Below are 13,315 nucleotides of genomic sequence, written 5' to 3'. Positions count from 1 at the left end.
GGAGAACAATTTATAACTATGTCCAAAAGACTACCAAACTCTGCTTCTACTTTCTGATCCAGCAATGTTTTTATTGGGTTTGTATCCCAAAGAAATTACAAAAAGGGAAAAAGGACCCACATGTGCAAAAATGTTTGTAGCAGTTCTTTTTGTAGTGGCAAGGAACTAGAAAGTGAGTGGATGCCCATCAATTGGGGAATGACTGAATAAATTATGGTATATGAATGTTACAGAATATTACTGTTCTCTAAAAACAATTAGTAGGATGATTTCAGAAAGGCCTGGAGAGACTGGCATGAATTAATGCTAAGTGAAGTGAGTAGAATCAAGAGAACATTGCTTTGAGTTTTTTTTGTTTGTTTTGGGTTTTTTTGCTGAGGCAGTTGAAGTTAAGTGACTTGCCCAGGGTTACACAGATAGGAAGTGTTAAGTGTCTGAGGTCACATTTGAACTCAGATCCTCCTGACTTCAGAGCTGGTGCTCTATTCACTGCGCCACCTGGATACTCCAGAGAACATTATACATAGCAACAAGATTATGTGATGATCAGCTCTGATATTCATGGCTCTTTTCAACAATAATGTGATTCAGGACAATTTCAATAGATTTGTGATAGAGAGAGCCATCTTCATTTAGAGAGGGGACTAAAGGGACTGAATGTGGATTGAAATATAGTATTTTCACCTTTTTGTTGTTTGCTTGCTTTTTTTCTTATTTTTTTTCCTTTTTAATCTTGTTTTTTTTGTGCAGCATGATAAATGTGGAAATATATATAGAATTACACATGTTTAAGCTATATTGAATTACTTGCTGTGTAGGGGAAAGGGGTAAGGAAAGGGAGGGAGAAAAATTTGGAACACAAAGTTTTGCCAAGGGTGAATGTTGAAAACTATCTTTACATATATTTTGAAAATAAAAAGCTATTTTTAAAAAATCTTAGCAAGGTGGGAAGGATACAAAACTAGAGAGAATAGAACTGTGCTGTTGTTATAGATTCAGGAAAGAGAACTGTGATTTTGAAGATTACAAGAGAGGAAATCATCCAGTGAATCAGAGGTGGTAGCATATAATATGTTCATGCCTGATAGTATGGATATCTTACTATCTCTAACTTTCACCCACTTTGGTAATCTTTAAGCAGAGATTCCGTTTAGATCATGTTAGGGTATATCATAGTAGGGATTCTTTTTGTGTATGGGTTAGACTCCTGGATACTTTGCTGCCATACCTTTCAATTCTCAAAATCTATAATTCCAGGACAATATATGTATGTGGACCCTGTTTATGCTGGCAGATATATGGACCTCTGTGTGTATTTAGTTCCCAGAACCCTCCCTTGTAAAATAACTTTATATGAATAAACATGTATACATATATGTTCATGTACATATATATTTAGCATATATATTTATGCATTGTGTGGTGTCTCTTCTAAAAAATATATATATATAAATTCCCTAAGAGTCAGATTCCTTGCTTTTTCTCTTTGGCTCTTCGGCACCTAATAAATATTTATTAATTGTTCCGTGTATCTCTCTCACATGTGCTGATGACCTATTTTTCTTTTTCATCTCAGGTTGATAATTCATCTCTGACTGGCGAGTCGGAGCCACAAAGCCGTTCTCCCGATTTCAGTGACCCCAATCCCCTAGAAACCCGTAACATCTGCTTCTTCTCCACCAACTGCGTTGAAGGTGAAGTTCCTATGATAGCTCACTTAATCCAGCTGAGATTTAAGATCTACCATTAAGTGTTAATGATATTCTCATCTGCTAACAAATTAGCAGAGCAGAAAAGGCAGACAAGGGAGCAGTGGTTTGGATTCCATTTCATTCACCTTCCTCAGAAGATAGTTTTAACATTTTAACCAAATCCTCTATCCAGAAAGGAAAATTTCTCTACTTGTGAGGTACACTGGGTAGCAAAAGGGGGGAAGGAGGACCTGCCAAGTGGAAGGAGGACCTGCCAAGTGGAGGACATTGAGAAAATATAATTCATCCAGAAGAGGGCAGCAAGGAGAGTGAGGGGAATGAAGACCATATCAAATGAAAATCAGAGGAAGGACCTGAACATGTATTACCTGACTTGCGCTATACATGGTAACTGTCTTAAGATCTGTCACATGGAAGATTTGTTCATTTTAGCTTTAGAGAACACAACTAGAAGCAATATAGGGAAGATTGATTTAGGTTTAATGCATGAAAAAACTTCCAAGTAATTAGTTATCCAAAATCAGAATAGATGCTTTTGGAGATAGAATAAAAGATCTATCATTCACTAAAGATTTTTAAAGAGAATCTAGATGATATTAAAATGTGGTTCCTATTCAGATAATAAAAATCACATAGCCTCTGAGGTCCTATCCAACTGAGATTCTTTGAATCTGTGGGTACCCATTCTAGCTTCAGTTTTGATTTTGAAAGCCAGCACAAATATCAAGCCATGAAGAAAATAAAAAGCGTGAGAAGCAAATTGCAGGGTAGAATAAAGAATATTGGCCTTAGAGACACAAATCTGGATTCTAATCCCACTTCTACCACTTATTAGTGTAACTCTAGGCAAGTCATTTCACTATAGTTTTCTTCATCTGTAAATTGGGGACAATAATATTTGTCCCATATCTCATAGGGTTGTTGTGAGGAAAGCATTTGAAAACCTTAAGGCATTATGAAAATATCATTATAGCAATTAATGCCTTGAGAGTTCAGTAGAGTTCCTGATCCCTGAGTTCAGATGATAGGATGTGGCCCATCTCCTCATCAATTATGATCTTTCTTTCCTCTGATATTACAAGTGATTTAGTTTGAAGCTCACTTGTCACCTGTTAATTGGTGGCATAGTATAAATATTTGTTTAGGTTCTGGTGAAGGAGAATGAAGGAACCTAATTAAAGGCAAAAACATGGATTCTATGACTTGTGCAGCTCACCAGAATGCAAAAAGCTCCATGTAACTATCTCAGAGTTGGGATAGAGTTGTACAGTAAAGCCTTATATTGCTACCAGAAAGAAGACTACATGGCTCCATTTCTAGAGGTTTTGGGAAAAAAATTGGGCAACCAAACAAAAAACGAATAAGGGGATTTATAGTTTGTCATAATGAAAAACTGATCAGGGATAATAATTACATAACAAAACATTTGTTTCAAGAGATTGTGAAATGTTCTGCCATGCCTTTCAGAACAGAAAAGACCCCATCTGTCAGACCTGAATATAGAACAGATCAAAGGCTGGAGGCATGGTGGTGGGGAATTGGGGCAGTTTATGAATGAGAATGAATGGCTTAAATTTAGATAGGGCTTTAAAGTTTGCAAAGTGTTTATATGGATTCCTTTATTTTAAAATCACAACTATGCTATGAGATAGATAATTATTATTCCCAACTTATTAGTAAGGAAAGGGAGATTCCAAGAGTAATTAATTTGCTTATGGTCAGTTATATAGCTAGTAAGTTTCTGAGGAAGAATTAATCCAAGTTTTCCCGATTCTGAGTCTGATACTTAAAAACAAAGTTGGTGTGAGGTTTTAAGTACCAGACTTCGAATCGGGAAAACTTGGGTTAATTCTTCCTCAGAAACCCTCACACCAACTTTTCAAATGAGAAAGCTCTCCAAAGTGGCTTGGACTCAATTTTAGATGTTTCATTCATTTCCTCTGAACAACTCCCAAACCCCCTTAGTTAGAAAGGGGCACTTTGAGTAATCACCCTTCCCATTTTATCCACAGGAACAGCCCGGGGCATTGTGATTGCCACTGGAGACCACACGGTGATGGGACGCATTGCCTCATTGACTTCTGTCCTGGAATCTGGCAAGACACCCATTGCCATTGAGATTGAGCACTTTATCCACATAATCACAGGGGTGGCTGTATTTCTGGGAGTCAGCTTCTTCATTCTCTCCCTTCTCCTGGGTTATGGCTGGCTGCACGCTGTCATCTTCCTCATCGGCATCATCGTGGCCAATGTACCTGAGGGCTTGCTAGCCACTGTCACTGTGAGTGGTCAAGGGCAAAAGCTGGGGAGACAAGGTTGCCTTAGAGAAGAGTTAAGGCAGAAGTGTATGGCCCCTTATACCATTTCACACTGTACTGTATTAACTAATACCTACTTCCATATGCTTCTGCAAAGTATTCTAGATATGAGAGGTCAGAAAGCAGGCTACAAAGAATAGAGAAAAGAAGCACTGGGTTTAAGTTCAAAAGATCTCAATTTGAATTCTCTACCATGTGCTAAACTATATAAGACCGTAGTTCTCTGGGACTCAGTTTCCTTATCTGTAAAATGCAGAAGTTAAAGGAAACAATTTCTCGGATCCTGGCTAGCTAAAATAGTTGCCAGAAATTACTTAACTTTCAAAATTATACTGACTCCCATTCTCTCCACCCCTTGCTCTCCTACGGCTCTTCTATTTCCCAATCTGTCTTCTCCCATGAGATATAGTATGTGTGGTAGAAGAAGGATTAGACTTTAAATCAGAAGTTCCAATTCCACATCTGAGGCTAATTGTATTACAATGGATAAGTATATTAAACCCTTTGAGCCTCAGTTTCCTCATAAGTCAAATGGTGACCTCGAATAATTGAATTTTAGAGCTTAAGGACCTTAGAGACTTTAGGAAGATCATGTGATCTAGCTTCCTACCCAGGAAAGGAATCATTTCTATGACTGTCATTAAGATTATATTTCATCTCGCTCCATCAATAAACATTTATTAAGCATTTATTATACAAAGACAAAAATGAAAGTTCTTGTTCTCTAGGAATTTACCCTGTACTGATGGGAAATAAAATGTATAAAGAGAAATAAATATAAAGTATTCTCCCACTTATTAATAACTGGAGGAATAAGGAGAGGTCTCTTATAAGAGTTAGTACTTGAACTAAGCTTCAAAGGAGCTAGAGAATCTTAAGAGTCTGAGATGAAAAGGGAGAGCATTCCAGACATAGGAGACAGCTTGTACAAAGGTGGGGTGTGAAGTGGGTGAGGAGGTGGGGATAGAATGTCATTAGAGGGAAAAGACAGCAGCTTGGTTTAACGGGAATGTAGTAGTATATGGGAATATATACAGAATCAGAAACCAGATAATGAAAGGCTTGAAAGCCTAACAGAGTAGTTTGTAGCTTATCCTAGACACAATGGAGAATGACTGAAGCTTCTTGATCTGGGTAGTGGAGTACTCAGACTTGTGCTTTAAAAAGGTATCTTATGAGGGGTAGCTAGTTGGTGCAGTGGATAGAGCACCAGCCCTGAAGTTAGGAGGACCTGAGTTCAAATCTGGCCTCAGACACTTCCTGGCTGTGTGACCCTGAGCAAATCACTTAACCCCAATTGCCTCAGGAAAAAATATTTAGACACCGGGGCTATTCTCCCAACCTTCATGGCTACTGGGTAGCAAGTCATATTCCCAAAAGGTGGCCACTTCTCCCCTCAGGGTTCTAGGAGCAGCCCTGAGTGGTTAGGAATGGTTTTCTAATGCTATGGTTTAAGCACCATTGCACTTTCTCCCATATTTTATTAGTTGATATCAATCAGACAGATAATTAGATTTTAGAAAAAGAGAATATTATGGCAATATAGTAAAAATAATTGGTACAAAGCATCTGCTCCAAAGTCTGTGACTCTTTTTCTACAAGTTCATACAGAATTCAGGAGAAAGTGGGTTCAAACTTAAAAGTATCTGTGGCAAAAGAAATAATTCATCTCTCAGTTGCTAGAAGTCCTTTTCTTGCCTTTGTGGGATACTTATTAAGGTCCCCCCCCCTAGGTATGATGTAACTTTTCTTCAGAACCTCTTCTCTATTTAATCAGTCAACCCTAAGCTTTAGATTAAGTAAAAAAAAAATTCTTGATCAATTCGAATGTCTTTGAAAATCATTGGTTAAACTGGAGTGACATTGAAAAGGAAGTATATCCAGATCAGTTGAGGAAACCTGGTCACTCCCTATGGGTCATCTATAAAATACGAAACCAGTTTAGAATCAAGGATTTGTATGTCTATAGCAGAAATAAGAAAAAGTTGAGCCCTTAAGAAGGGGGAAGGACAGGAAAAAAAATTCGGAATTTAACCTTGAACTTGTTTATTTTCCCTTCCACCTTTTGACTGGAAGGGAACTTTGTACAAAGGCTTCAATAAGTCCAGAGGATTTGGCTGTTTTCATTAGTATCCTAGCATCGTCTTCAAAACAGTATTAGCCTGGTGCTGTGTCTGTATCATGAGTCAAGAAGAAAATGGACATGAAGAAAGAAAGAAAGGTTCGAGGTTCTGAAGAAAAGCTACATCATAGCTAAGAGGACCTTAATAAGTATCCCACAAAGGCAAGAGTGTAGCATCTTAACACACATTACATATATATAATATATTTATACATACACATATATGTATGCATATATATATATATATATAGTCATTGATCGACTGATTAAACTACTCCCACCTTTACCCTTTTTGTTTTTAGTTTTCTGTTTCAATGAAAAGTACTGTTGAAACTATGGCTATGCAACTCGATTCCTTCTCTTTTTCTGTGATCTTTTTGAGGCATAAACCTAGTAGTGACTGTGCTGGGTCAAAGGATATGAAGCATCTAAGTGACTTTAAGGGGAATAATTCTTCCACTTCATTTGGGACTCCCTTCTGCTTCAACACTTGATTCATCATCCAGAGACAACTAGCAACTGCACTATTCTTCCTCTCTTTGCTTCCCACTTGAATTCCTCCCTACTACCTTGCTAATGTAATAATACCACCATTTTCCCCATTAAAACCTGGGGCTATGACTCTTCTTAATACCCTTTGCTAAGCCAGGATGGAGCAAACCTGAATTTTCCCTGAACATCTGGGGAGAAAACCAAGTCTAAGATTCAGTGGAATTTTATATGATGCTCCTGAGGAAGACTGTTTCCACAATAGTTGCTACAAAAGCTAAGTCCAACCAAGCTGGACATTTGTCCAGCAAGAGATGTTCAATGCTATTTATGCAGTTTAGTTTCCAACAAGCTTTTTAAAAAATCATTTTAATCTGTGTTAAATTCTTTTGCAATTTCTTCAATATTTAAAAATCTCATTTTCATAGCATTTTAGCTTATCTAAATATTTCTTTTTAAGATTTTTATCGAACCAAGTCTTTTGGTTTTCATTGAGTTTTGGGAGTTTCCCAAGGTGAAATTTCTTTTCCCATGTGAAATACAATTTTGCTTGAAGATATTTCTTTTGTGCTTACCCTATGCAGTACTCCAGAAAGTCTCCTTTCTGTAATGATTCAAGCTTCATTTACCCTTCTAATCAATGGAAAAGGGCCAGGCCTCACTTAGGGGGTATAATCAAAGCAATTAGCTATAGCTTCATCTGGATTCAACCTTCCAAGTTAATGACAACCAGATGACTCCTCTATCCGTAGGGCCTTAGAAGTATTCCAGAGTCCTCCATTTCTGTAATCCATCTACTCATCCACCACACTACTTCAAGTACAGTGCACTGAAACCAAGAAGACAAGCTCAAATCCTTCCTCAGAGGCTTGTTGCAGGATTCTGGGCAAGTTATTTAATTTCTCTTTTGCCTCAGTTTCTTCATTTTAAAATGAAGGGATTGGATTCGGTGACCTCTAAGTCCCTTCCAGCTCTAAATACATCATCCAAACCCTATTCCCCACCCCCCACCAATTGATTTCTTATTCTCATTTCTTTCAATCCTTCTGTCCCAAAGGTCCAACCAAACACTAATTTCTCCTTTCATTTCCACATGTATCATGTTGGAAGAGAAAAATCAGAACAAAAGGGAAAACCCACAAGAAGAAAGAAAAAAATGAAAATAGTATGTGTTGATATATATTCAGCTTCCATAGTTCTCTCTCCCTGAATATAGATGGCATTTTCCATCCAAAATTTATTGGGATTGCCTTGGATTACTAAGAAGAACCAAGTCTATCATGGTTGATCATTACACAATCCTGCTGTTGCTGTGTACAATGTTTTCCTAGTTCTGCTTGCTTCACTCAGCATCACTTTTTTTGGAAATCTTTCCAGATCTTTCTAAAATCAGTCTGTTCATCATTTTTATAAAACAATAATAATCCATTACTTTCATATGCTATAATTTATTCAGCCATTCCCCCACATTTGATAGGCATCTACTCATTTTCCAATTTCTTGCCATCACAAAAACAGATGTAACAACATTTTTGCACATAGGGATTCTTTTCCCTCCTTTATGATTTCTTTGGGATATAGATCCAGTAGAGACATCTCTGAACAAAGGTTATACAGAGTTTGACAATGCTTTGGACACAGTTCCAAATTGCTTTCCAGAATGGTTGGATCACTTCACAACTCCCCCAACAATGCATTAATGTTCTAATTTTCCCACATCCCCTCCAACATTTGTCATTATCTATTCCTGTCATCTTAACCTGAGAGGTGTGAGGTAGTACCTCGGAGTTGTTTTAATTTGTATTTCTCTAATTAATAGTGATTTAGAGCATTTTTTTTCATATGATTATAGGTGATTTTAATTTCTTCATCTGAAAATTTTCTGATCATATCCTTTGACCATTTATCAATTAGGAAATGACTTGTATTCTTACAAATTTGAGGCGATTCTCTAATATGATTTTAAAATGAGATCTTTATCAGAAACACTTTTTCATGTTTTTTTTCCCTTTTTGATTTCTTGTGCAGCATGAAAAATGTGGAAATATGTGTAGAAGAATTGTACATATTTAACATATATTCTATTACTTAGTATCTAGAGGAGAAAATTTTGAAACAAAGTTTTGCAAGAGTGCATGTAGAAAATAAAAAGAAGAAAAAGAAAGAAAGACAGAAAAAAGAAAGAAATTAACAAAGAAAGAAAGAAAAAGAGAGGAGGGAGGGAAGGAAAGAAGGAATGGGGGAAAGAAGGAAGGAAAGAATGGGGGAAGGAAGAAATGGTGAAAGGAAGAAAGGGGGAAAGGAGGGAAGGGAAGGAGGGAGAAAAGGAGGGAAGGAAGGAAGGGGGAAAAAGGAAAGAAAGGAAGGGGGAAAAGAGGAAAGGAAGGAAGGAGGAAAAGAGGGAAGGAAGGAAGAGAGGGAGGAAGAAAGGGAAGGAAGAAGGGAAGAAGGGAGGGAGAAAGGGAGGAAAAAAATACTGGCTATAAAAATTTTTTCCTAGGGGCAGCTAGGTGGTATAATAGATTGAACACCACCCCTGAAGTCAGAAGGACCTGGGTTCAAATCTGGTCTCAGACACTTAAGACACCCTAGCTGTGTGACCCTGACTCAGGAAACAAAAATCCCACTTTTCTCTTTCTCTCTTAATCTTGGCTGCAGTGGTTTTGTTTGTTCAAACCCTTTTAAATATAATAAAAATTATCCATTTTGCATTTTATAATGTTCTCTAGTTCTTTTTTAGTCATAAATTCTTGCCTTCTTCAAAGATCTGATAATTATCCCTTACTCTTCTAATTTTTATGGTATCATCTTGACTTTTCAATTCTCTCCCAGACTTTCTCTCCTTCACTGGTCACTGTATCCCCTTTTCTCCTCATCTTGACCCCTTGATAAACTAGTTCAACTGTATACTGTGTTTTTCTTTTGCATTCCTAGCCCCCTTATCATATTGCCCATTATACCCAGTCAAGTCTTAGTCTTGTTTTCTTCCCACCATTTGTTACCTTTACTTCTAACAAATAAATGAAGGTGGAGAAAAATCACATATCCACTATGATTGTGTCTACTACAAATTTATGTTACAAAACCTCAACTGAGCCCTTAACGAGGATAAGCAATCCTATTACATTTCCCTTATCCCTATTATATTATCTCACTATCCCACTATCTCCAGCAGCTCTTGCAAATTTTTTTTATCTCTCCTCAAATCTCCCATGATTCCTCCTTCACCCACACTCTCAGTTGACATCCTTGTTTCATATTTTACAGAAAAAAACTGAGGCCATTCACTATTAACTCCATATTCTTCCTTCTTCCTTCTTATATCCCTCAGATGTCTTATACCACTATTTTCTACTTCATACTGTCTTACGAGATGAGGTAGCCTTACTCCTTACCAATCCCTCTACCAAACCCTCAGTGGTTCTCAAAGTATGGTCTACAGAATCCTGGGGATCTCTGAAACCCTTTTAGAGAGTCTACAAATTCAAAAATAGTTTTTATTTCCAATAGGGTAAATGTCTATAAATATAACCCAGATAAACAAAAACACTTTGGAGAGATCCTCAATAATTTTTAATAGGATAAAGATACTGAAAACAAAAGTTTGAGAACCACTGTTCTAATGCTCAAACAATACCATCCCTTGCCATCACCTCCAACAGATTTATCATTCTCATTCTATCACTTATTTTCAATCTTTCTCAATAGACTAACTTCTTCCCTACTGCCTACAAACATCCACGTCTCCCATCCTCAAAAAAAAAGCACCACTTGATCCTTCTATCCCTAGTAGATATCATCCTACCCACCATTTTTTCTGCTCTTTGTGCCTAATTTCCTCAAAAGGCCACTTTCTATCCTCTCATTCTCCCTTTAACCCCTTAAAATCTGGCTTCCTCAGCAAAACTATTCTCTTGAAAATTTCCAATGTTTTCTCAATTGACAAATCTAATTGCCTTTTCCCAGCCTTCATTCTTTTAGACCCTTCTGCAGTCTTTGACTCTGCTAATCACCATCTCCTCCTTGATAATCTTCTCTCTCTAGGTTTTGGGCATATCACTCTCTCTTCTCTCATCTATACGATCTCTCCTTCTCAGCCTTCTTTATTAGATCCCCATCTAGATTATGCCCTCCAACCATAGATGTCCCAAAGCATTCGGTCCTAGACACTCTTCTCCCTCTCTATACTACTTCACTTTGGGTGGGGGGGCAAAGGGGGCTCATCAGCTGCTGTGAATTTCATTATGATGACCTTTTTCAAATCTATTTTTCCCTAACTCCTCTGCTAGTCTACAGTCTCACATCTTCAACTGCCTATTAGACATTTAGAAGTGGATGTCCTAAAGACATCTTAAACTCAACATGTCCATAACTGAATTCATCATCTTTCCCTCCCCATCCAAAGCCTTTTCCTTTCAAACTTCTCTATTCCTGTCATAAACACCAACCTTCCAAACTCCCAGACTTTCAGCCTAAGTATTACTTATCCTTAACTGCTTACTATTTCTCACTTCCCCCATCCCATCCATCTGCTGTCAAGCCCTATTGATCTCAATATCACTAAAGCACTCATACCCATACAGTCAATAAATTCCAGAACTCCTTATCACCCCCAGGATCAAATGCAAAATCCTGTGTTTGGCATTCAATGCCTTTCATGACTTAGACCCCTTCTACCTTTCCAGTCTTTTTATACCTTTCTTCCAACACATACTCTTTGATCCAGTGACATGAGTCTCCAACACTGTCCCCAAAACAAAACATTTCACCTGGAATATTTTTTCTTCTCATTTCTGCCTTCTGGCTTCTCTGGTTTTCTTCAACTCTCAATTAAAATTCTACCTCTATAGGAAACCTTTCTCATCTCCTCTTAATTTCAGGGCTCTCCCTCTGTTAATTATTTCCTATTTATCTTATCCATAGCTGGTTTGGTATATATTTGCTTGCATGTTTTCTCCCTCTTCCCCATTTGATTGTAAGTTCTTAGATGGTAGGGGCAGTCTTTTTGTCTTTTTTGTGTCCCCAGTGCTATGCCTGCCACACAGTAAATACTTCACAAATATTTATTAACTGACTTAATAAATAGCTTTTATATACTCATCTCCCCATCAGACAATTGTCTACCAGAAGATTCACACCTGAACCTTGGGTCACCTCTCCAGAGGAAGTTCCTTATTGCCTCCCTTGATCATAGGATCATAGGTCTGGACCTTGAAAGTCATCAGGTCCAACCTTCTCATTTTGCAAATGATTCATAGAGAAATTAAGTGATTTTTCTAGTCACATAACAAATTAGTATCTGAGACAAGATTATAAGACAGGCCCTGCTCATTTCAAGAACAATCTTCTATCTATTACGTAGCTCTTGTTACTTCCCTTACATAAGGTGCTGTGGTATATAGCCTTCTCCCTTGTTTAGATTCACAAAACTCCTCACCAGATTATTTCTGCCACACAAAGCTTCAGGAATCCAAGCCAAAAAAAAAAAAAAAGACAACATTCTGATTCCAATCCCATCTGAGATTTTAGACCTCTTTTCTTTTTTGTAAAGATCTTACTGGCTCTTTGCTCATCATCATCCCAATGCTTTAAAAGCATCACCTAAGGGCAGCTAAGTGATGCAGAGGATAGAGCACGAATCTTGAAGTCAGAAGGACCTGAGTTCAAATCCAGTCTTAGACATTTAACACTTCCTAGCCATGTGACCCTGGGCAAGTCACTTAACTCTGATTGCCTCAAGGAAAAAAAGTATCACCTAAATAGCTTCTCCCCTGCTACCATTACTCTTGGCTTATCCTGGCCCTAACATTACCTTCTTTTACCCTTAGTGTATTATTAAATCCAAGTTGAGCTTTTGAAAAGGTATTTTATCATTACTTAAAAGAAACAAGTAAAGGTTAAAAACATATACAAGTCAAGTAAAGAATTATTGCGCTTTAGATAGAAAGCTATCTCATACATGGATACTGTAAATGATTTCTTGTTTCATTGGTGTGGATGCTCCTTTTAACCATAGAGATAACAAACCCTCTGTTATCTTAATAGGTGGTTTTATAAAGTGCTCTGAATTTTTAAAAATCATCCTCTAGTAGTCAGTTTTCTGATGATAAACTTCTCCAAATTAAACTAGCTTAAGCCTTAGAAATGTGTCAAACCTTGTCTTGCAGTTTCCCAGATTGGTAGCACTTGCCAGTATTTTCAACTTCATTAGCACAGCCTCCAAAAGCCCCAAATCATAGATGTAGAACTACCAGAAACTTTAGACACTATCTAATTAAACCCTTTGAAGACAACTTGCTTTGAGGTTCCTTAGTTAATACGTGGCAAAACCAGGATCTTAAACCTAGTACCTATTCCTGCAAATCTAGAACACTCAATTATGATTAAAATAGGATTTCAGGGCAGGTAGGTGGGTAAAGTACCAGGCCTGGAATCAATAAAAATTCAAATCAAATGCAACAGCAATCCTCCTTAGCTGTGTGACCCCAAGCAAGTCACTTAATTCTGTTTGACTCAGTTTCCTTACCTGTAAAACGAGCTAAAGAAGGAACCAACAAACCACTCCAGTATCTTTGCCAAAAAAATCCCAAATGGGATCACGAAGGATCAGACATGAATGAAATGACAGAACAACAACAATAAGGACTTCATGGAAAAGGTATCCCTTTTCTGGT

At 37.5% G+C, this 13,315-nt stretch overlaps 1 protein-coding gene and 1 long non-coding RNA gene across 3 annotated transcripts in view; one reads left to right on the top strand and one right to left on the bottom strand.

Moving 5' to 3' along the window:
- The window catches only part of LOC127559711 (uncharacterized), an 88,179-nt gene that overhangs the window by 18,196 nt on the left and 56,668 nt on the right, over positions 1–13,315 (bottom strand). The window lies entirely within an intron of this gene.
- Positions 1–13,315, top strand: part of LOC127559704 (sodium/potassium-transporting ATPase subunit alpha-2-like) — a 71,534-nt gene that overhangs the window by 23,304 nt on the left and 34,915 nt on the right. For both annotated transcript variants that reach the window (XM_051993669.1, XM_051993668.1), the window contains exons 7-8: positions 1,577–1,694; positions 3,725–3,993. In XM_051993669.1, coding sequence (XP_051849629.1) covers positions 1,577–1,694; positions 3,725–3,993 — 387 coding nt within the window. The remainder of the gene's footprint in view (positions 1–1,576; positions 1,695–3,724; positions 3,994–13,315) is intronic.

Source organism: Antechinus flavipes, chromosome 4 (assembly GCF_016432865.1).
Source record: "Antechinus flavipes isolate AdamAnt ecotype Samford, QLD, Australia chromosome 4, AdamAnt_v2, whole genome shotgun sequence".
Classification (NCBI taxonomy): Eukaryota; Metazoa; Chordata; class Mammalia; order Dasyuromorphia; family Dasyuridae; genus Antechinus; species Antechinus flavipes.
Note: the sequence above shows the minus strand (reverse complement) of the source record. Positions and strands in the feature narration are given on the sequence as shown.